Here is a 25,440-nt window from a genome sequence, read left to right as displayed (position 1 = left end):
TCAAAACTTCTTAAGAAACTTTACACACACACACAAAGTATTTTTTCCAATAAATTCATTTATTATGTTGTGGGACAACATTTACAAACCTTACTGTGCAAGTACAGCTGTTGCTGCGTTTTGACGACAGCGTGCCCTGAAAACATTGCAAGACAACTCCTTTCTCACTATCATCAAAAACAAAAAATCCTATTCCTCTCATGCTGCAGTTAAAGGTATCAAATAGCAGTTCTTTTTTCAGTGATTTCATCCATACACTTGGCAATTAATGAATTTGGAGCTTGCGCAATGGCAGTTCATCAACAAAATACTTCATGATCAAAACACGTGTTGAAGTCATGAAATTAGGTATATCCATTCATGTCATAGCTCCTAAGACAAAATTAACAGTTATTCACATGGTATTTGTTTATTAATTCAATGAGTATGGCCCTCTGTGAAGGGAAAAAAATAATCATATTTACAAATATAACAAAATAACAGATTTGAGGGATATTTGCCATAAAATATTTAATTACTATACAAACTCAGATTCTCAGTCACAGCATTCTATCAAGAGTAGAACAAAAGCACTTGTGGCGTCATAAATTAACAATCATCAATTTCCCAACTACATATCATCTGATCTTGATGCTTAATTTGTTCTAATATGTTTCATCCAGGCTATTTACATGCATGTATGCAAGGCCATACTTGTGCTGTGGTTTTATTGCTATGACTTGTAATATATTTTAAAAAACAAAACAAACACTAAAATATTCTCCCATAAATTTACATTTAACAAGAAGCGAGATAATTAAAACATGGAGATTCAAGTGAGATAAACATTTGTGAAAAACTTTCAGTGTTGCATTTAAAAAAAAAAAAGACTCATAGTATTACAATCTACAGTCAAAAGAAAGTAGAGAGATCTGTGTGAAAAGCTTGAGGACAGTTGTTCAGAGGGTTAATGGGTCAGTGGCTGCAAAAACCTCATCAACATCAGCAAAAGTGAACAATCAATAAGTGAGAAAATACAATCAGTGAATATACATTCAATTGCAGTGACTGGAGAAACCTACCCACTGTGAACTAAATCAGGATAAGGATCTACTGATCTTCATTCCGTATAAAATAACCAGAACAGTTAATGAACAGTTAACTGAATTGAAAAACAAAACCCTGAAAGAAATGACAGAACAATGTAAGCAATTGTTTAAAATCAAGTTAAATCTCAACATAAGGGCCTACTTTGACCAAAATAAATCCAACAATTAACATTTATGGACTGGATTCTGACAGGCAGAAATGGTTTCAAACCTAAAACAGATAATTATGGTTGTAAAGAGGGTCATCTCCCTTAATGAATCCATAGTGGCTTGCATATTAAGACTGCATTTAACATTGTTGGACGATTTGTCATCCCAGTGTTTCGTTTAAACAATATACAAATTCACACATACATTTAACTGAATCTTATCTAAAATATACTTGAAAAGGCTATTATTTTTGTAACAGCATAAATGGGATTCTAAATAACATAACACATCTTCCAATGACAGCAATTTTTCTCTGTCCTCTTCCTGGAATCATCTGGAAACCTAGTTTCTATGAAGGTCAATCTGTGGCAAGCAACAATATCTCAAGTGGTCCGTTTACAATCTGCAACTTCTCTTCTCTGTCCTTCTCCCACACCAGTGCGGTCTTAACCAACAGAGAGAAAAGGGTTGAAAATAAGGCAGAGCCCTCTTGTTTCCAGCTGCACTGTCAATTCGCAAAACACATCACTTTTTTAATTCACATTTATTCATTTGTGATAATTCATTACTGGATGTCTTCCACATAGTTAGCAGGATAAAGGCCTGTTTGTCCATCCTTGAGCCGGCCTTTGCACCAACCCTGATCATCTTCTTCGCCAATTTTGGTGAACTCCTCTCCTGGAGAAAGAAGAGGGAGGGGTGAATATTTGCAATCCAGAAACCTACTGGGAACTGACAGAATAGTAAAATGTTTTGCAGTCCCAAAATTTTTGAGTGTTTCACACCATTCCCGCTATGTACCTGCTTTGAAGCTCAGCTCGTCCTGCTCCTGTCCTTCATAGTCATAGAGGGCTTTGACAGGCACAGATACGACTGGAGAAGCCGGTTCATCTTCAAATGGATTCCCATCACCGTTGGCAGAGAAAGGGTTACCACCTGTGTCTTCATCTGACCAGTCTGGGGTCTTCTCCATACTGCTCGCACTGGATGGACAGACAAAAGAACTGCTTAGAAAATGTAATTTCATGTTTATCTCAGGGCCTTATGCATCAACTGGACAATCCAGCATATAAGGGGCGTAAGCAGGGACAAAAGTTCAAAGTTAGAAAAGTGAGAAAAATAAATATAACACCAAGTAAAGTCAAAACACATAAAAAGCCCAAAGTGCATCTCCAAATCCGGGGACAGCTTTGTGATTCATCCTGAAAACATTCTTGTTTCAGTTCTAAATAAGTGGAAAACATGCTTACTGATGGCATCAGTGCTACAAAGCAAGCATTCGGTTCCGGCAGCATGACAAATGATATAAAAGTCGCTTTTATATGCCACTTTAAGATCGAGAGTGCACACAATGCTGAGGGACGGCAATGCAACAAAACATGACCACATATCAAACCGGACATGAAAAATCAAGCAACATGAGACCAAGCAAGACAAATCATTGTTGTGAATGCATGATTGGAGTTTAACCTGATCGGCCAACAGAGGGAGCCACCTAAACACCAGAGAGAACTTGGCTCTGACAGAGAGAGTTATAAAGCTGAAAAACAGTAAACACACATACATTTACAGTCAGACCTGTTCACATTGATTTATGCCAAGGCCTTAGGTTAAATTAACATATTTGTATCTTAATTGTTCTTTTATGTATCTGTATTTACACTTCTTTTAATGTTATACAGCCTGTTAATTGTCTGGCAATTGTGAGAAAACTGGTATAAACGACCAATCTATATATGTGTGTCAAAAATAAGATCTGACTGTAAGACAGAAACATATTGGATTTCCCACAGCAGAGACATGCGCCCCCATGCGCATGACATTTAATGTTCTGCAAGACGTGGCACTGTTAGGATTGAAAGACAGACACACATTGGCTTTGTGTGCAGTGCCATTTCAATGACCATGCAGAGCAAGACAACAACCTGCCACCTGAGGGAAGAGAGAGGGTTACAAGGAAGAAGGGAGCAAAGTAACTGAAATGAAGAAATGGTAAGAGACGCGGCATGGACAGCGATCCATGAAAGATAGATAGGATGTGATCCAACAAAGATAGAAAACAGAAAAGGCGAGGTTGCGGGTGGGCGAAGTATTTTCTCCTGTTCACCAACGTTTTTATTTCCTCTTTATTCACACTGATGTGGTTGACTGTGGTCTGGTGCTCCACGGCCATCTCCTTCTCCTCCTCTTCCTCCTCCTCCTCTTCGTCATCTTCAAAGGGATTTGAGCCCACTGGTGCTGTTTTAGTGGGCACAGTCAGGCTGACAAGATGGGACACAGTGAGAGATGGGTTGTTGACATGCACACAAATAAAGACACACCTGTGACATACATGACCTGTGGACACATTTAAATAATAATGAAGCCCGGCAAAGGTGATGTTGAGGTTAATGTGTGTTTTTAAATTGCAAATACTCTTGTAATACAGAAGTGATTGTCCAATCATAGCTTAACAACCGTAACTAGGCGCGGCAGACCTGTCAAGCTTTGCATTTCACCACAGGTTGAAGCAGTGTGCATGGGGCTGACCGATACGCGGTTTCTCGAGAGTTTAGAGGATGGTGTTGTTTTTTTAGGCCTTTTGCTGAACAAAAACAGTGATTAAACAATGTGTTTATCTGCTTAACGTTGAAATCGAAACAGTATTTCAAAATACAAAACACCGTTTTCAGAATCAAAACGTTTCGGCTCTGAGCCGATTGATATCTGGATTCTGTCCAGATGACTACGACTGAAACCATTTCTACGATAGAACACTCCTGGACGAATGAGGGACTACACCGTCTAATACAATCAATAAAGCATAAATCTCTTAAAAATAGGTCTTGTTTTTCCAAATATGTATGTTTCTTATGTTACAATGAAATAAGAGTGTGATCTTACATTTTTCCTTATAATACTAGTACCAATTAGCTCTACACCACGATACAAGAACAATGCGGATTGTTTATTTCAATAAGAATTATCAACTGGTGAGGACTTTTTGCTGGGACATAGGCAGCTTTAGCCTCAATCTTTTAGCATTATATCATGTATGTACCCATCCAGTGCATATTTAAAGATCCTTTTACAGGGTTCTCATTTTAAAACAAATTAGATGGAAACATTACAAAGTCAGACTAAACAGAGATAGAAAGGACTTGTTGACTTTAGCGCTCCAGCAAAAACAGGAGTTTTACATTATAATTTGTACAAAGCTATAGAAACATCAAGAAGACACTTCCTGAGTGACACGTCAAACACTTATTTGTCAGGTCTGGGTTGTATAGGTGCAATATCTTTCTGAAGAAGTCACATGAGGGCTGTTTGCTTCCTACTATTGTCACCTTCCGCATCAAGGCACAAAACTTGCACTAGCCCTCCACTAGTTATCAGAGGAAACACAGGGTTTCTACTCTCTGTTTACAGAATTATTGGACCGTGAACAGCAGTTGGCCTAGTTGTGAGAAGCAGAGAAATGTGAATGCCTTTGTTTGCATAGCCATGCCATAGTTGAGCCTGAGGAGTTATTACACCAAACTCTGCTCTACAGGGAGTCTGGCACAATGTCACTTTGGATGGCTTCAGTCAACAAACAAACCTGGCCTTATAACTACTAACCTGAAGATTCAAAGAGTTGTTTTTCTGTTTTATCCAGTGGGTGTTAAAACCATGTTCATTCAAGCTTCAACAACAAACATGGGAAAAATAAAAAAGGGCAAAAATACATTGATACGAATGAGGGCTGGGTTTTTGATGTTGATAAAATAAACTACTGAAACTACAATCAAGATAAGTCACCGACCTTCACTTTGAAGTCTGTTTTTGAAGTCAGTGCTCTGTGACTATAGAAAGATAATACAAATTGTTACAAATTAAACCTATCCAGACCCTGTACATACACAAAATCCCCCAGTCACACCCATAGATGTAGGAAATGACAGAAAAACAACGTGCTGTAAAGGCTAGTTGAGGGAGAGGCAGTCCCATGGCAGTCAACTTTCCCTAAGTTCAGAGGTCAAATGCTTCCCGTGCCTGACATTCCCTTTGTTGACTCCTCTACACACTCCTCTAGTGTCTGCATACACACTTCTTCCTACTGACGTCTAGATAAGGGGAGACAGCAGGTGTTTTGCAAATTAAAATAAGGGAACCTTATTACCAAGCTGCAAAGGAATGTGAAGACTAGAGGCCAGACACAGGACAGGATAATCACAGCTAACCTCACTTAAAGGGGTTGAGCAAAACTCTCATATTCCAGTAAAACTGAGCACACATCTTTACAAATGTATCTCTTGCATACTGACTGTATGATGTGCCTTTTTACCATGACGATGGATGCATGAAAAGTTTTTATCTAAATCAGCTGTTTGTTGTCGTTTCCATGAACCACTGTTATGTCTTTGGTGCTGTTGCCACAACACCAAAGATATAACAGTGCAGGGACGACTAAGTTCTTATCTTATCTTGGCTTAGAAAGATTACATCCTGTTATTAAAAACTGACAATCAAACATGAAGTGGCTCTCAACCTAGACAGAGCCGTCTAATTCCATTAAACGTCATTAGTTCATCAGAGGGTAAACATGTAATGCAGAAGTTTCTTTTAATATTTCTTTTAACAGGGTGTCTATATGTATCAGCAAGTTAAATGTAAGACTTTTTAAGACTTGTTACTGCCACCGTTTAATTAATTTTAAGGCCAATTTTGCAATAAAAATCAAATCAAATGTGAAAATATAGGCGTACTTGTCTTTGGCTACAATTGTCTTACAGCCAGTCTGAAATGAGGTTATATCAATGTACAGTGGTTCTCTGTTTTATAGTTTATACATGGATTTTAAATAAATAGGTAAATGCCATCCTGTCTCATTTAGCCTACAGTCTGTCATAATGAATCTCCTCGTGTAGATTGGACTGATGATTGCCCCAAGCTCATCTTTTGCCCAAATATTAGTGGAATTGGACAATTATTTACCTGACAATGTTTCCTACCCATTATTCAGCCAATATCGTTCCTCGTATTTATATTCTGAATAGGGACTGTGCGATGCGAATCACAATGACATGAACGAGACTTGCTCTGAAATACTAGGAGGATTAACGAATAAGGCAATCAAAATCAAGATGAAATGAACAGGCATTTTGCGGTTGGAGTGAATTTTATACCATGCTTACAGCATCCAGTAATTAAATATTTAACACTTTTCCAAACAGAATTTAAGATTATTTAATACTTTTTAAGGCATTTCATTAGTAAATGTGAATTTAAGACATTTTAAAAAGACCCACAGCCACCCTGTTTAATCCTTTTGTCAATCACAAACTTGCTAAATCCAGGTGCAGGTGTTTGACTTGAACGCTAATCTGGCCTTCTTTGAACTTTCCTGTAACAATATTCTTGCTCTGAAGGTCTCGGTGTGTGTGAGTAATATTTCCACATTACTTTTTGGCTCGCTTTCAACAATGTACCAGCAGACTCCAGTCTTACGAGGATGAATTCTTTCCCAACAAGCTGTAACAAAATGTTTACCGTTACCATGGAAATGGCCGTACAACTAGACGTCACTCGAGGAGCTCCCCTAATGTAGTGTTTTACAAGCATTCCTGAAGGGGAAGAAGCCATATGTGGTGTGTTGTATTATCTCTGATGTGGGGAGTTTGGATGAGGAAGACAGAGAGTAACTGAGTGTGTTCATTACGAACAGATGCTCAGTTTGTTCTGTGTGCTCTGTGTGTTTGTTAGAGACAGAGGAAGTGAGTCAGGAAGGGATCTGGTATCTACCTGCTGCTGGTCTTGGCAGGCTGAACATGCTGGTCTGACCCAGTTTGACTGATGCCTGTCAGAGTGATGCCCTCTGATGGCTTCTTCTTTTCTCGTCTGCTGAGGGTTCGGTTCAGGTCTATGGACCAGTCCTGGTAGACACACACAGACACACATTGGAGTCAAGTATTACATCTACAACTGTGCCAAACCTGGCGAACTGAGTGGTTGAGCTTGGTTCAAAACGTGCCTTCACAGCTAGTAGTGGGAGGAAAAAGTCGCAGGCATGTGCACAGCAATATACACGCACACAACTCAGTCCATAAATCTGTGAAACATTACTCAGGCTTTGACACCGACTCTGGATTTTGAAACTGTACATGCATGTGTGTTTATATAGTCCAGTGTAGAGCTGATAAATGAGAGACAAATCCATGTACAGTATCCATCGCCTGTTGAAAGAAACACAGCGCCAAGGAGTCACCCTTCCACCAGAAGGTAAGCAGGGAGAGCAGAGCAAAAGAGAGAAGGTCCAGTATTGTAATAGCAACACACTTACAGAGAAGGAAATGTTTTTTTGTATCCAGATATAGTTATAATTCCCCCCCCGCCCACAAGGCTGGTTTCATACCTAGACTTCTGGTGAACCAGACCTACGTTCATAATAATTTACTTTGTTTTAAAAAAACGTACGGGAAATTTCCAGCATCTATCACGACATGACAGCATGATATCAATCTTGTGTTGGAGCTTGATGTCTCCAATAAATTAAAATAATTCAGACAGCAGTCGTACTGTCCCTCTTTCATATAAATAATATATATTACATTAGTAAGTACAGCCTCAGAGCTTTCCTAAAAGTCTGACCCCTCTGATTTATCAGGCCACTCAAACATTTAAAGACCAAAATCTTTCGGTCTGGCTCGTGACCTCTGAGACTCTGACATTGCTGGGCCACGGTGGCATCATGTGACGTACTGCAGGGTTCACATGGACAGAATAATGAGTGGAACAACCACTGAGGGGTCAGAGTCCAAAGGTGACAAAGAACAGAGCGTCAGAGCTGTGTTAATAGTGGTATAGAGTAATTCTAGAAATTCTGATATCCAGGAAAAGGTATGTAAACACCCTGTAGTTACCAGGAAAAGGAAACAGAGGTGGATACGTCACACATTTGCATGAACATACTATGGCGGGGACAGTGCTGTGGTCCATGTGGTGTCTGCATGTACCACGTGCATCTTTGTCTCATTAATATCCTTGAAAGGTAAATATAAGATACAAACACAACCACCTCAAACACACACACAAATGGAAGCAGTAAGGAGTGGGAGTGTTGTTGGAAAAAAAGGACCTCCCCCCATGGTTGTTGTGAAAAGAACAGCCCTCCCATGCAGAACTCACTACAATGGACCTTCTCTTAAAGGAGCGAGGATGGGACCAGTCCAAATTCTGTCAGACACGGGGAAAGGGAAGCAGGTGTAGAACAGGGTTAATGTGGACAACACAGTCTAATCCTTAAACCGTAGCATTTACACTGTAAGCTGTAGAAATGTTAGTTTGTGAATGTAGTAAAGACTTAGCAAATTATTCTAGGGATTGTTCCTTTAAGAAACTGCATGACGTAAAGAGTCAGACATTTCTCTTTGACATTTAGTTTATTATTCATTCAAGTTTCTTTTGGATATCTACCCTGTTGGAGCTGTCTGACAGGATATGTCTCATTCTTTTTTGTTGTTGTGTGTGTGTGTGTGTGTGTGTGTGTGTGTGTGTGTGTGTGTGTGTATCTTGTCACAGAAAAGATGTATTCCTTTATTAAAAAGCCTTCAAAACCAAGCAGTTAAAAAACCAAGCTGTTTTTGTTCAGAAACAAAAACAGCCTAGTAATGATCCAAGTGGAAGAAGGCGCCACATTGGAACAGCTATGCCTGCAAGACCACTCAACAGCACTATAAATTGTAGCATTCAAGCACATGCAGCTTTTTCTTTGCCTTCCCATCCTCTTTTTCTTATTTGACCTTTTGTTGGGAAGATGACATAAACTACATCCCCCTCATTGCCACGCTGACTGCTGAGGAAAGATTTACTTTCACCCCTGCTGCCAAACAGCATACTTCAATGACAAAAATGACACTGGGCTATAACTCCTGCTTGTGCTATGTGTAACATTGCAAAAAACTATGGCAATAATGCCCTTGACGTTTTTTCATTTAAACATTTTTCAGCATGACTTATTAATCCATTTCCGCTGTTGTCTTGACTGGCGGTTCTCACAGTTGGGCCTGGGAGAGCACCAGTGGTCCTTAAGAGGAGATACTAGCATGTCAAGATAAGTAAGGACTGTAATTCATTTATAATTACCTCACTAAATAATATATAAGGACTATTACTCTATGTCATCAAGTCAACAACAACAACAACAACTATTGAGAGCCACTCTGGATGGGTCCCCTCCTTTCATCCTCTATCTTCTTATACTCTTTTATTAGTATAAATCAATGGTGTAGTACCTCAAACTGGGGCCAGTTCATTGGCATGCCGGGGCCTTGATTGGACCGGAACCATTTCAGATCCTCTTCAGCATCAGTAGCAGAGATTGTGTCTTCCAGTGTGTGGTAGACTGTCTGGAATCTATGGAGACAATATTGAACATTATTTTCTAAGTGATACCTGAAGTCTCAAGCATCTCTCACAGCGCTGTTCATCAGCTGCAACAGCTACATTTATGTATTCAGACATTAAATGGCCTGTGTGACCAATGCTTGGAAAAGAGCAACCCCTGTGACTGCCATTTAAAAAAAAAAATACAAAAATTTCCTGTGTCTGACCTGTGATTGGCTGAGAGATCCAGGTGCTGTTTAACCTCCAGCAGCAGCTCTCTGAAGAAGCGGATGCGTTTGTCTTCAAACTGCTGCCACTGCTCAAACACCTGCTCCATGTTCTCCATATACTGAGGGGTCAACTTGTCGAGTTCTTCGAGGGATTTCTCATAGCGTTCTTTAGCCTGGGAGAAAGAGAGGAATGAAGTGACACATTAAAAAGCATGAATTCCTGATGATACTTGTGTATCTAGACAGCCCAAGCAAACTCTACCAGTGCTGATGTTATTTCTATGGTTCTTACTTGGGTTATAAATTAAATGTCCAAAAGACACAGGTTCTTAGTTTCAACTATAATTTAGATTTTAGATTTAAAGATTGGACTTCCAGTGGGCTCACAGCATATTGCACTCTCGTAAGCCAAGGTACAACACAATCTTGCCATGCTACATAGTCTTTTTCCAAAGGAAGCCCTACCTTCTGCGCTTCCTGCTGACACTTCTCCACCTTTTCTTGGAGCTTCTTTTGGGTGTCAGGGTTATTGTTGCTCTCCAATTTGCTGTTGGTCTCCCTGCTGGCTGCCAGCTTCTCTTCTTTGCAGGCAGAGTGGTAAGACTTCTTCATCGTCTCCATCTGTGGTTACAACCGATAAAATAAAATACAAGCAATGGCGGCAGTCATTAGAACAAACTAATTGTGGAGGTGTAGAAAGAGCAATCAAAGATTGGTGTCTGAATGAGGGATTTAAGCATGAGTTACAATTAAGTTGTTGGAAAATTGGCCAAAGTCAGTCACTAAAAGTATTCTATTTTTAATCCAATAACAACAATAATATCGTTTAATAAGATCATTGTTGTCAACTATCCTAAACATGCATGTTAAATGTCTTTCATGAAATTTGATTTCTCTTTATTAGTAAGGTTGATAACACATGTTCACTTCTGTGCCTAAAAGCCTGACTACATTTGTGTCATTTGTCATTTTTGGAATCATTAAAACCAATTTCCTACTCAGAGAAGCTTGGTAATTTGAGGCCCCAGGCACATGAATGTTGGAATGAATGAATGACCTGGATGACACTTCATATACAGTAACCAACTCATGTGAGGGGAGGTAACATGGAAACATTGATCCCTGAGATCTATTTGAAGAGTGTCTAGGGCAGTGCCCAGTGTAACTTGGGTCAAGGCCAGAGCAGCCATGTCCCTATTGAACAAACAATGAGGTCCTAAGTAGAAGACACTTAGAATACAAGGACTCCTCTCTAATTTCATATTACAGGAGTTGGGTGTTCCTCTATTTGTCTGTCAATCCACTAAAACACATAAGGGTTTAGGACTATGAGTCAAATACTGTATCTATGTGTTATGTATATTACTGACATATTATTGATTTACTGCCCATGTCACCCATGTCAGCTAGTCATTTTCTAGATCAGTTAATTAACCTCATTTCCTCTCTACCCTCTACTACTCGTCCCTGTCTGGTCAATCAATAAATCACTATGGCTACAAAACTGTAATGTTCTGTCCCTGCGCAAGGAAAAGGCCATGATGTCACCACTCCCTGGTTACACACACATGGAAACAGAGTTGAGGAGCCTGGAGATCGCAAAACGTTCAGAAGCTTTGAACATACAAATACTTGCATGCGCACGCTCTTATAAGCATGCATAGAAACAGAAAGCAATGTGTGTACTGCCAAGTAAACAGGCTGCTAAAATGAAAGCAGTTGCAGGAAATACATTGACCTGATTTTGAGCTAATAGATGCCAGTCTCCCTGCAAGCCCTCAGAGTTTCCTTCCCTTCTACTGACAGTCAAAGAACTACAGGATACAATAACTGGCTGCCACTTAGCACACCGTGGCTAATGTTTGGCAACAGCTTCTTATTCAAGATCAAGATGTTGCAATTGTGGTTCTGCTCTGCTGTTGTTTAGTAAGCAGGTAGTCATGGAGGGAAAACAGTGGTGAGTCAGGAATATGTAATCATCTGAGCTGAAGGGTAAAATTGCTAGTCATGGCTGGAATCAGTGACTTGAAAAATGACTTGCTTGTGGTAACTGCTTAGCTGTTTATACTTTAAAACAGTACATTTGACAGAAATTACTTTAAAAGATGCTACCTAATACTACACCTCATTTTATTTTAGTATCCTATGAGTTTCTATGAGTTTGAAATCCACACCTCTTTGAGTTTCTTTGCCCAGGGTTTCTGAGCCTTGCGGAAGCCGTCCTCAGCCTCTTTAGTCTCTTTGAAGCCGCCTATCATCTGTTTATGGTAGGCATCTCTCTGCCAGTTCTTCAGCTTCTCGTAGTCTTCTCCCATCAGTGCTGCTTTCACCTCCATGTGGAGCTCGCTCACCTTCTCTGCCTCCGTGCACAGAGCAGACCACGCCCGCTCTAACGAACCATACTGAGGGCCTGAGGAAAGAGTTATTTACCAGTCAGTGTCTGTGAAAGTCATGCTCTCAGGGATTTTGGAAAATACAGTACAGTGTTGTGGTTTAAATGCATTGTCCCTAAGAGAGCAAAGAGCACAATCCCTGGGACTTTTTATACTACGATTAATAAAATAATATCTTTTTGTCAATATTATACAAGTACTGACTCTGGAAATTAAAACTGCTTTATACAATTTCATGTAAAAGCTTGAGTTTTTTATATATATTATATATATATATTTTATATTCCTACCTTTTTCTATGAGTTGCCGCCAGCGCTTCCCCCATTCTGTGAGCTGCTGTGCGTAGGCCTTTTCAATACGGGCCCGCTCATGAATACAGTTCATCAGATCATTACAGAGTCGGTTGCCATCGTCTACCCGTTTCACTGTTCGCTTGTAGTTACCAACCTGAGAACCAACAACAGAGACACAGACAGAGAAAACAGAAAGATAGTTGAAAAGGAGATAGAAAATACATAAAAAATGTTAGTTATGGCTAGCGTTGCACTAGATTTCCTTAAAGATGTTGTTCCCTGAGTGGAGTTAATTTATTTTGAGAAGAGAGAATAATTTTACAGCAGCATTATTGTGTTGCAGATGTGTTGTGGTTAAGTTGTTATATTCACTGGATTTATTCTACTTATTTAACCAGCTGAGACGTAAATGTCATCTCAACACAGCAGTTTTCAGCAACAAAAATTCACTATCGAAGTTGTGTTCCTGGATTTAGGCTTTTAGGAAGGAATTTGTGCGTCTCACCTCCCAGAAGCTGTCACTGGAGACATCGATCATGGAGTCATCATAGGAGCCCGACATCGCTGCTGCCCTGAGTTACACTCAGTGTGTAGGGCCTAGAGAAACACATAAAAACAAATAAAGTGTCAATGAATGAATGTGATTAAAAACACCCTCTTAGCTCACTCGCTACAAATGCCAAATACTACAAACAGAAGTTTCTTTAGGGATACAAGCTAAAAAAAAAGTTAATATCATATCATGACCAGTCAGTTAATCTTTTAACAGAGAGAAAATTAATCAACTATAAAATTGATAGACTATCATTTTACTCATTTATTAAGTAGAAATGTTAACTATTTGCTGGTTACAGCTTTACAAAACAATATTGACACGAAGAATAGGTAGACAGGTAATGTAAAACAGTAGTTTGCCATTTTCTATTGTATTTTCTTAAAGCTACGTTGCTTTCAATTAGAGCTTCAACAAACAGTTGATTAATCGATCAACGGAAAATTTATCAGCAACTATTTTGATAATCAAACAATTTTTTTAATTCATTTTTTAAATAAAAACAGCTAAAACAGCTAACCATTGACTGGTCAATTAACTTGCCCTGCATAAACTTGTACTCGGTTAAGTTGGACCCTGGCCCACTTCAAAATCCCCTCTGATACGCATCTTTGTTATAACGTTACATTGTTTGAGGGAACTATAATGTTAGGTAACTGGACGCAATCGTCACTAATGCTAACGCAGCTCCTCAGGTTATTTTTTTATCTAAACGGTGACAACACATTAGGAGTAGTAACACAGGAGGACTATGACTGTCGGAAGTTGTTTATTTTGTTTAAATATGAAGATCTGTAATTTTATGGGTTATTGTTGTTCGGACTATTAAGCTAAGATAGCTAATATGTGTTAACGTCAGTGTAGTTTTTTTCCACACTAAGTGGCAACTATACCATGTGATACCAACGTCGTTATACTATTGGTTCACAAGCAAGCCTAGAAGCAGGAACCAAATGTCAGACATCTCACACAGAGATAAACAAAACATTCATTTTGGACCTGTAAAATTTTTTTAAATTATTAATTCACAATCATATCATTATATTATATTATATTATATATATATATATATATATATATATATATGTTTTTTTTTAAAAGGAAAAATGATACTTTTTTCTGCACCTTTCTAAAAGCTCTGTGGATGTTTTTTAAAAAAAAATAAATATTCGTCTACATAAAAATGTTATCAATATGACATTTAAATATATACACAGCAAACAGGAAGGGAAACACCTTTTAATTCAGTCCATTACACACTCTCACTCTTGTTCTTTCTACATGTACTATGAAACCAACAGCTGAAAGGTAACAACATCAAGCCAACTTTATCATTATGTCACAACAACGTTCCTCAGATATTACAGCTGTGGATCAGACGCTGATAAGAGAGTGAATACGTGGAGTAAGAAAGAGAAATAGTTCAGTAGATTGATACAGAGAGACATGGAAGGGGAGTGAAAGTGTGTGATCTGGTTTGATAATCTAGGCACCCTCAAACACATGACAAACTGAAACCACAGTGGTTGATAGCGGCACAGAGAGTCATTATATATATATTTATATATAGTGTGTGTGGGTGTGTGTGTGATTCTGAGAGAGATAAAGAAAAAGAAACTGTCAAGAAGCACACAGTGGGCAGCTTCCGTTTCCTACAGACAGATACCACAGTCAGTCCTCTGTTACTCTCCTTCCCCCTCTTCTCTCCTCACGTCCATCATTTCAAACTCAACAACCCCTGCAAACAGTCTCTCTTTATTCCTCTCCTCCATCTTCTTCCTGTCTGCTCACTCTCTCATTCCTCTCCTTCCTTCTCCATCAGCCTGGAGCGTCTCCTCTCTCTACAGCCTGACCGGCCCTGTTCAGATCTAGTATCTTGTAACCATATATATTCAGATTGTGGTTGCGTCCAGCTGAGACAGACTGCAGGCATCAGAACTTGTCTAAAATGCATCTCAAGTGACCACTCAAGATCGGATTTTACTTTCCAGCTCGCATTTAATTGCACCTCTAGGAAAACTGGAACCACTACTAGGAAGGAAAAACATTTGAATTCAACAGAGCTAAAGAAATTTGTCATTTACGAGAAGATTAATCAATGAAAACAACTAGTGATGGTCATCTGTCATTATTTTTCACAATTAACAGACTAAATGATATATATCAGGAGTTCAAAAGACTAAAGATTTGTGTTCACACTACACACAACCTGCAGACTAAAGCCTGACTGATACAGGATTTTTGAGGCAATACAGATATCAATATATATATATGAGACAAAAAAAATCTGATGACAATATAGTCGCTTATGTTCATTTTTTTTAACAAACACACAAGAGAAACAAGCATGTTTGATAAGGATCACTTAATTTGGTTATTAATGAGTTGTGACCAAGATATGGACTGAGCTGGACATTTTAAAGTTTAAAAATGAGTATGGTTAAGTTGTTACGATTAGTCGACTGACAACTATTTTGATATTCTATTAATTGTTGACGTCATTTTTCAAGTAAAAATGCCAACGTTCCTCACTTACATCTTCTTCTCTCTTTAGGTTTTGGACTGTTTGACAAAACAAGTCACCTTAGTCTACGCAAACTGTCATGGGTATCTCTCACCATCTTCTGACCTGACAAAAAGATTAATCGATAATGAAAATAATTGTTGATTATTTAAAACTTCATTCAAAATTAAATTAGTACATAACTAAAAACACAAAAAAATATAAACGAAAACAAATATTTATGAATAAGATTCAAAGATGTAAAAATGCAAAATAAAATATTTGTAATCTTTGGCATATCTGTACAGCAATTTCAAAAAGTGGCCAAATTAAGACACAAACATCTCTCTCACTCTCACTTTTCATTTTTAGTCTGATAGTCAGTTACACTCATTCAAGCATCAATAACATCTACCAAAATACCTATCTGTAATTTGGAGCTGTCCACTTGTGATCGAATCACACAAGATGCATTTTAGTGCCAAGTGTGAGCACACAGGGCCTCTTTCAGTTGAGCAAGACAGCGAGAGGATGAGGGCTGGTGTTTAGTGTGTGTGTGTGTGTGTTGGTCAATGGTCAGTGGCCCGTGTCCTCCAGGGCAGGACTTGGACAGAGGGTAGTATTGTGGTCACTGCTAGGTGGGGAACAATCCTCCCTTTAACTGTTTGTAGTTTACAATCAGGTCAGTCAAACAGCCAAACACACACATGCACATCAAGCCACCTACACACAAACAGATGTTGTCTGTCACCATTTCTAGAAAAACCCACGTTTAATTTTACTCAACTTCCTCATGAATGATAGCCTTGATAATAGACACAATTGTGTATGTAGAGCATCTTGAATGCATCAAATACTAAAATAATTTCACAATATTTTTGACTCAGTAGCTTAATATTGTTAATGTGATGACATTTTCATGAGACAAGTGTTTTAACAAAATATTGAATCTACAGGGAAGGGAATAGCTAGAGCAAACTACCATTTTAAAGTAGATGTAAACCAGGGCACAGTCAAATGAGTTCAGAACATTTTATCACTTAACTGTGACTGTACAGCCTTGAAGACGAGAAAATAAAACATTTAAGCTGTATCACAAAACTATTTTAACAAAATCAGTAAAAACTATTCCATCTTATAATGTCTTATAATATTTAGAGCTGAAATAATTATTGAATTAATTGAAAATTGATTTGCAGCTACTTTGATAATTGATTCATCATCATTTTTCAAGCAAAAATGCGTAAATGTCACTGGTTCCAGCTGCTCAAATGTGAGGATGTGCTGCTTTTCTTTGTCATATACGACAATTGACTGGATATTTTGGGGTTCTGGACTGGTGGTCGGACAAAACAAGAAATTTACAGACATCTCTGACATCTGGGACATTGTTCTGGCCATTTCCCCACTATTTTCTGATATTTTACATAGAATTTTAAATGATTAATCAACAAAATAATTGTTTTTTGATTATTAGTTGTAGCCCTCATATTATCAAGCTATATGAAATGTTAAAGTATTACGATATTATTATTATTACAATATATTTCTACTATATTGATACATCTCCCAGCTCTACTTGTGTGTATTCTGTCTTGTCAGAGGTGAAATCATCTCGAGTCCAAAAACTTTGGCTATACACACACAAAACATATACTGTATACATATAAGGCAAAAGGTCCTGTAGCATCAAACCCTCATAAGCATTAATAATATGTGTTGTGTGGACTGCCTAATTCTCAAATGTGCAAGCTATCACAGTGATGAGACTCAGAGATCCATCACAGTCTGATTCTGCAAGAGGTGTGCGTGTAAAAGAAAAAGAAAAACCATGGGAGCCTATTTCTCAGCATGAAAAACCACATATTATCCAGCCCAGTGTTGTCATCTTGTCCCTGCTGTATTTCCCTACCAGCTGTCCATATTCTTCATTCCCCAATCACTGCTGCAGAACAAGAGAGGGACAGACGAGGGACACATTGCTACAAATATCTACTCTAAACATGGCAACAAGTCTTCTGACATCAAACGCTGCTGAGCACAAATTTCCACTGACAGCCACATGAAATATCTTTAAACAATTGGCAACTTTAGAAATCTACATGTTCCTCTTTCGCACCAAATAAGGGCTGAGATTGACAGAAACAAATATCACATTACTTTTGACTTGATATTAATAATGTGACATTATATTATTATATTTACATACAAGAACATTTAGAGAATTAATCATGTGGTGGATCAACTAAATGCAATGCAGCCATTAAGACCAGTAAAAGTCAACATTTAAACCATATTATGAAAATCCACGTTTTCTTGATCCTATTGCATATTGATGTACAGTATCACCCAGATCTTCATTAAGGTATAGGTTTTGTAGTCCTTAGATCTACTCTCTACTAGCAAAATTTACAATTAAAACATAAGGACACAGATGTATGGAAAATGACCCTGCATAGCCAAAAAACCTGCTGCAAGAATGTATTGGGAATTTCTTTATCACAAAAGCTAAAAAAGCACAAAGGGAGGCCTGATGTAATCAACAGCAAACAGGAACAACCGTCTGAACACCCTTGGCTCTGAAGGATATGGGGACTGTGTTAAACAATGTGGCTTGATCCAGAACTGTAAATAATGCTGTTGACTAAGTCGAGGTCTGAAGTCCACTCAATCGGTCACTCTAGAGGAGAACGCTGGAAAATTCAACACTGTGTGCTGCTATGCACAACAAAAAAGCACATGGGAATGAGGAGAATTTGGAGAGAATGTAAGATGGAGAAATCTGGCATTATGTTTTAAATTTGAAGTGACAAATAAACACATAAAACAGTGTTTCTTGCCAACAAATGCCTGATTTCATCAAGGCTGCAGAAACATGGCTGAATTGGGGTTCTTAGCTTACAGGCTTAGTGATTACGTAATCAAACACAACAATGATATCCCCTAAAGTCTGATAAGTAAATGTACTGAGCATGCTGGAATTTGGTTGCTGACAACAGCCTCAAGATAGAAGTGAACAAATGCATTCCTCAATGTTACCATGCCTAAACTGAACCTTGGCACGTTAAGCAAGTTCCCACACTGCCACTACTCATCTAACTCATAAAAAACACACACATTTGTATCCAAATTTGCACAGACGAGGCTGTTTCAAAGTAGAGGGTTAACGTATATCTGTAGTTTGTTGATTTGTGAATAATGATTCAGAGAGTGGCAGCTGCCAGCGACAGGCGGCAAGCTAAACGGGGAGAGGAGAGGCAGATATTGAGACAGCAAAAGCAAGAGATGACCATATGTGTTATTAAAAGCACATGAAAGCTTACTGTACTATGCTGCTGGATATGAGAAGACCTGAGTCATGTCTAAGCTAGAGACACATGAGATATCAATGACCTTTACAACTGGCGCAGGGAGGGGAAAATTGGACATAAAGGTGACGCAACCAAAAGACGAGACAGGGTGTGCAAAATGTTGGAAAGATGGCAGGACAAAACAGGCCCTTCTGTACAAGATCATATTCTTTCCCACAAAAAGTCTATTCACCCCATGTTTATGTTTCTCAGAGAGCTCTGGGGGTTGTCACACAGGAACAGCGACATGAATGGAGCTGAGGAGCAGGGAACAACAGGATACACAAACCGCAGAGATGAGCTCATATACAACTGACAGGCACATGCTTACCTGCCCTGAAGCTGTGTGTGTTTACGTTAGTGGGTGAAAAATATTATCAGAGTGCCAAGAAACCAACCTCAACTTTGACTACCAACAGACATCATATATCACTTTTTTTTAATAGTACATTTGACCCATAAGGATGTGGAAGGTTATACTTTTTAAAAACTTTTTAAACAGAACAAACTCTTATCAACAGAATACAGCAAGGACATCAGCAGATTAATGTCACACAATCTCAATATTTCATTCTGCCTCGATCTGGCTGGCCTACTAATCAGTAACTGCTGGAAAGGGGAAATGTGTGTGCAGTAAGTGGATCCTGAGGGTTGCTGTGTCATATTTAGTTTCCTGCTAAATATTGAGACCTCCCAGCGTTGTCTGCATGTTTGTCGTAAGCAAGAACCCACACTGCTTACAGGATTTGTCTAAATGAGAATGCATGCCTTACTTCTCCAGGGTTTTAAATACAGGAGGAACAGACAAGTCCCTTTTTCCAGCTGTTTTTATGGTTCAGGAAAGACACTATTGGTCAAAACCAGTCAGGTGTTTCTGCTGACTATTACAGCTGAAAGAATTAGTCCCATTTTCCTCGATGACTTCAAATGTCTTTGTCCAACCAACAGCCCAAAACCCAAAGATATTCAGCTTAAAATGATAGAAACAGAGAAAAAAAGCGAATCTTCATATCGGAGAAGCTGCAACCAGAGAATTTTTGCCATTTTTGCTTTAAAAATGTCTTAAATAATCGATTATTAAGATAGTTGCAAATTAATTTTCTGTTGATTAATTAACAATTAACTGACTAATCACTGCAGCTCTGAAGTGAAGATCTTTGCTTTATGAATTGTAATGGACATTTTTCAGTATTTTGACATTTTATAGACCAAACAATTAATCCAGTGAAAATTATTGTTTAGCTGTAGCTCTACTGACCATTGCTTGAAATGAAAAATACAACAAAGTAACACTCAACTCACTTAAATCATCAGTACAAATGCTAAACATGAGGATTGAAGGAAGAGAGTGGTTACGTAACAAGCAAGCTTAAAAACTGCTCTACTTTGCCAATGCCTTAATGTCTTAATCACATGAAAATTGCTTATCTGACCAGGAATGATTTTTTTTGTCTGTTTCCATTTCCTTCTTTTCTTGCATAAAACGCCTGCAATATCTGAGAGGCAGGGAGTGCAGCTGAGCTGATCTATCCCTTCAATATTGCGGTTTCACAGCAGGACATTGCTAAATCCCAACTGGGCTATGAGAGAAAAAAATACAATCATTCCTTTGCTTCTTTCTCTCTTATTGCACACAAGCTTGAAGGTCAAAAGTTTCCATGGCAATCGCAGGTCATAACCTTGATTTTCTTTCCCTGTCAGTCAATCACCTCTGCCCTCCTTCCTCACGTGAGCTCAACAGCTGCACAGGACTGCTGATCTCCCAGGAATATGGCCTTTCAAATGTGGAGCCTCTCGATTACTCATTCCCACCTATCCAGCCTTTATAGAGATCGCTGCCAGAGGTTCATACTGTGGTTAGGAGGCTCCAAAACACCAGAAAATAAAACCGTTGGTCCATCAACACCAGGTCAACTGTAGCGTCAACATAACTGACCAGTCCGTCTGCTCAAAAACCCCTTGCTCCATGGCCAGGGAGAAACAATGGCATTTGTTCCACACTTCAGGCATTTTCCACTGGACATGCCAGCAGAATAGACAGGAACATAATGGAGGGAAAATCAGTATTACATGACAGGGAAGGGGAGATCCTGACGTCACCGACAGGCACTTTTTCCTGTGGAAGCCTCTGTCCTGCTTTCATCTCATGTGATTCAATTAAAAGCTGCAGACTTTTCAGGAAAGTGCCATGAACACAGTTCATCTGCTATGTACACATTAGCAAATTCTCTCACAATGACAGAGATCACACAGGAACCTAAAACTTGACTTCAGCATTTGAAACTTTCTGGAGCTGCTTTACTGTACTTACAATAACCAGAAGGTCTGTGAATAAGGGCCGCAACTAACAGCTATTTTCATTATCAGTTCATCTGCAGACTACTTTCTGGATTAGTCATTTAGTCTGTAAAATGTCAGAAAAATGCCCATTATAAATTCCTAGAAAATGAGGTGACATCTTCAAAAGTCTTGTTTTGTCTGACCAACAGTCCCCAAACCCAAAGATATTCAGTTTATAATGATATTAAACCAAGACAAGCAGAAAATACTCACATTTAGGAGGCTGGCTACCAGCAAAAGTTTGGTATTTTTGCTTGAAAAGCGATTCAAACAAAGGCCTGTCACGATAATTACTTTATCAACTTATCGAGGTCAGCAAAAATGATCGAGGTTATGTCCATATATCGTACGATATTGCACATTGTGTTTACATGCGTTTTTATTTGGATAAGAATGTCACCAACATAAACAGCAGGGTTTTCCCTACAATTATAAGACTCGGGCACAACGCCTGAGCATTTTATTTCACAGCACCAAAGCCGTATGTAACAGAAAAAACTATGCTGCGTCTGAGACACTTTTTCATTTCTGGTCGCGCTGCTTCTGACTGCTCACTGTGTCTTAATTTCGCCATGGGAGGGGCGCAGGCAGCTTAAAAGTTTATTGCTCTTTGAAAGGGTGTGCTTTCATTATTATGCTATTATATTAGCATTATATCAGTGGCATAAAATGACAATATCGTTTATCGCATTTTTTTTTCTGGGACAATGTTATCGTCCAACAAAAGTAGTATTAATGAATAATTATCAAAACTTTTGCAAATTAATTTTCTGTCTCTCGGCTAATCGTTTCAGCTTTAATTTTTGTAATAAATTATTCAGATTTGGCCCATAAAACATCAGAAAATAGAAAATAAAGCCCAAGTTAACTTAATTCATATTGCTTATTTTGTCTGACAAACAGTCCAAAACCTAAGGATATTCAGCTTATCATCACTGAAGACTAAGAAACCCAGCAAATATTCAAATATGAGACATGGGAACCAGTCATAATACCAGTCTGCGATTAACTTAGTGGAGCATAAAAGACTTCTTTCTTACTTCCAGCCTTCTCAGCTTTGGTGGGAGTAGTTCATGTCCACTCATACTAACAGACTACATGAATTACAGGAATAAATTCTGCTGCACAATGTCTCATATCCCTGTCACTGCTTCCTGTGTGCTCTTGGAAAATATACACCAATAAGATCCCTCTAAATGGAGAGCAGTGCCTTCAGCCTGAATTGGAATACCCATTCTAAGTTTAGCTCGGTACTGCGATGGAGCAATCGGTTCACATGGCCCCCTCAGAAATAAGGAACCAGCAGCATTTTCACAGAGCTTTCACTACTGCTTTACCCTGACAACACTACTCCCCCAACAAATCATACACATACCGATATACTGTCACTAGCCATGCCTAAATACTCCAGCTGCATGACTGTGATGACTGATGACTTCCACTGATTCATTCATATTGGCAGTTTGTCATGCTCAGAAAATAGGCCAGGTTCCTTGTTTCACGTGATTAATTACCTCGTGTTTGACTACAAATGATCAAAATATTAAAGCCACCAACGCCCTGAAACCTAACATTTCTATCTGTACATGTAACGTGGGTTAAATGTACAGTACAGGAGTCAGGACTAACTTGGCAGCTAGCTGGCACTGAGCAAATTAAAGCACTGACTGTACTGAGCACGGATGGGCAACCCTGAAACGAAACAGGCAGCCAGCAGGAACTGAGCCATCTCTCTTCAGATAAAATGACAAAAGTATGTAATGTTGTAAGCACACCATGCAGGATGATATGACAAGGGCCAGGGGGGGTTATCTTTACATGCGCAACCTGCCCCGCCCTTTATCACTACATGCAATGAAACACTAGTCTCTCCCTGTGAAAGCTAGTTAGCTAGGGAACTACATGAATTAACCTGGTCCATAACAACCAAAAGTGTGACATTATGTATCTACGATAGCATTTTATAAACTACGACCTAACGGTGCTAACGTTAGCTTAGGTCTTTGGACTTTTAATACCCTGAAATACGTAAGTTACTGCTACCTTGTTATACATTCAGTCAATGATGAACTAGTTAAAAATCAATTTTATATCTTATTACACATCGGAGATCACTCAAGCACTTACCTTATTGTAGCTTTTACTAAATTTAAATAATTTACGTGCTTATGGCCACCACAGCACCAACCTCCTCCCATCGGGAAGTAAGTTAACTTTAACGTTAGCCCCTAGCTGTGGTGTTAGCGAATTAGCCACAGCCCCTTTAGTAAAAAAAAGTTAAAAGTTACAACGTAAAAGTCTTGGTTTAAGCTTACCTGGTACAGGTTTATTCCTCTTGAGGGTTTATGTTTAACTGAAGACTTAATTCTCTTGTTGGTTCCAATTTACGAGTCTTTTCGCCTGTTTTTCTGCTCAGCAGCGGCACCATCGATTGACTGACTGACACACAACCGTCAGTTACCCGAAGTACGGCACAGCACATCCGGTCAAGATTTTCAAAATAAGACCGAAGCAATATGCGAAGGCGATATGCGTTTTATGTCATACATGTAGGAAAGTAATTACCGGTAAATCCATGTACTGTAACTCAATACAATTTTGAAATCATTTGACTTAACTTGAGTATTTCCTTTCCATACACCGTTATACCTCTACTGCACTACATTTTAGAGGAAATTTTGTACTTTACTCCACTCATTTTGACAGCTATAGTTACTAGTTAATTTGCAGATTGAGCTTTCACATACAAAACACATGATCACTTTGTAAAATATGCTACATTGGTACAGATTAAACTGTCTAAGAGTATATAAAATTAGCTCTATCTCGACCAGCTGCAACATTAAAATGTTACTAACAAATTTATGCATCAGTACTCCAACATGGACCATTCTGTATGACTTTTACTTGTCGTAATGGAGTATTTTTACAATGTTGTATGGCTACATTATTTAAGTATAGGATATGTATGCATCTTCCACCTTCGCAAAGTAACTATACAAGTAACAATACATACTTGGAAATTGGAGTATTCTGTAATTAAAGACAAGATGACAAATATAACTTCATTTTATTGTCTATTTAGCAGGGACAATGCACAATACATGTACCAGATATAGCTAAAAGGTCATTTTCATTTGTCTTCCCTGGGTGGAGGCCACTAGTGATGCACAGGTTTTTGCCTGAATATAACAAAACTCATTCCAAACAACATGGAAGAGTGTCTAGTAATTAGCTTAAGTCTGTTTAAGCAATATAAGCGCCACAGCTGTTCGAATGACACAATCAAGTGTCAGGCAAGTGTCAAAACCCTTATTTTGAAATTACCTAACTTCCGATTTTGCAATATTTTAAACTGATTAGCTTTATGCAAAGTGTGGAGAGGCGCGGCTGTCTGACATCACGTCCCTTGAAAACTTTGTCTAATTACTTTATCCAGAGGCCCCCTGTAGGCTCTAGTTCCCACAGTGAGGTCTGTGACCCTCCAGGGGCCCTAGAGAGGCTTTCTAGGGGTCGTCAGTAAAATGAGGATTCCTTTGATTTCTCTTAAACTCCCATAAAGTAGGATTCTAGTCAGTCTATTGTGATGTGATAACAAGGGTCATGGTCACCCCAAACATGACGCTGTTTTTGGGTGTCTTCGTGAGTCAGAGCCTCCTGTTCCTTATGCTCTCTGTGCATTGTCTATGTACCCTGTCAGCTTCAAATACCCATGATGTGCACACTGCAGACTACACATAACAAAATTATATTTCACCTAGAGCCCCAGCACTACCTGCTGAGTGTTTGCTGTAGGCCCATTAGTTTTTACATATATATATATACATATTTAATGCAGAGTTGTGTGTATATATATAGCTATTTTTGCTTCATCACGTGCAGTTTGAGAGAACGTGAGGACTGTCCACAAATTAGAACAATTATTTTCTTAATTGATTCTTAATTGATTAATTGATTCTTAATTGAAACTTAAACACTTGCTGTAATGCTGTAGATTAACACATTTCAGTAAAATTTTAAAGGGCCAGTTCACCAAAGTCACAACAACATTTCTTACCCTTGCTTTAAAATGAACATTATTTATTGTCAAGGCAGCACCAATATGGATATTTTATTGAAAGGAAGACAAAAACTAAAAGGAAACGATGCATTTCTCATACAGAGAGATCTCAGTATTGCAAAGCTAAAAACAGAAAA

The 25,440-nt window shown here is 38.6% G+C and overlaps 1 protein-coding gene across 6 annotated transcripts; it reads right to left on the bottom strand.

Annotated features, from left to right (window-relative positions):
- Positions 1–38: 38 nt before the first annotated feature.
- On the bottom strand, positions 39–23,737 carry pacsin2 (protein kinase C and casein kinase substrate in neurons 2). Of its 6 annotated transcripts, none has more exons than XM_044186173.1 (12): positions 23,559–23,737; positions 13,003–13,094; positions 12,495–12,651; positions 11,986–12,221; positions 10,277–10,432; positions 9,809–9,984; positions 9,491–9,611; positions 8,385–8,432; positions 7,002–7,132; positions 3,350–3,499; positions 2,040–2,221; positions 39–1,916 (listed from the first exon to the last, which is right to left on the bottom strand). In XM_044186173.1, exons 2-12 carry the CDS (start codon positions 13,057–13,059, stop codon positions 1,804–1,806), a joined length of 1,527 nt encoding a protein of 508 aa, XP_044042108.1. In that variant the 5' UTR covers positions 13,060–13,094; positions 23,559–23,737; the 3' UTR covers positions 39–1,803. The 6 variants fall into 6 exon arrangements, with proteins under 6 accessions (XP_044042108.1, XP_044042109.1, XP_044042112.1 ...); XM_044186174.1 differs by lacking the exon at positions 23,559–23,737 and adding an exon at positions 23,371–23,480; XM_044186177.1 differs by lacking the exon at positions 3,350–3,499 and having other exon boundaries at positions 23,559–23,735.
- Positions 23,738–25,440: the final 1,703 nt, after the last annotated feature.

This window comes from Siniperca chuatsi, linkage group LG23 (genome assembly GCF_020085105.1).
Source record: "Siniperca chuatsi isolate FFG_IHB_CAS linkage group LG23, ASM2008510v1, whole genome shotgun sequence".
Taxonomy (NCBI): domain Eukaryota; kingdom Metazoa; phylum Chordata; class Actinopteri; order Centrarchiformes; family Sinipercidae; genus Siniperca; species Siniperca chuatsi.
Note: the sequence above shows the minus strand (reverse complement) of the source record. Positions and strands in the feature narration are given on the sequence as shown.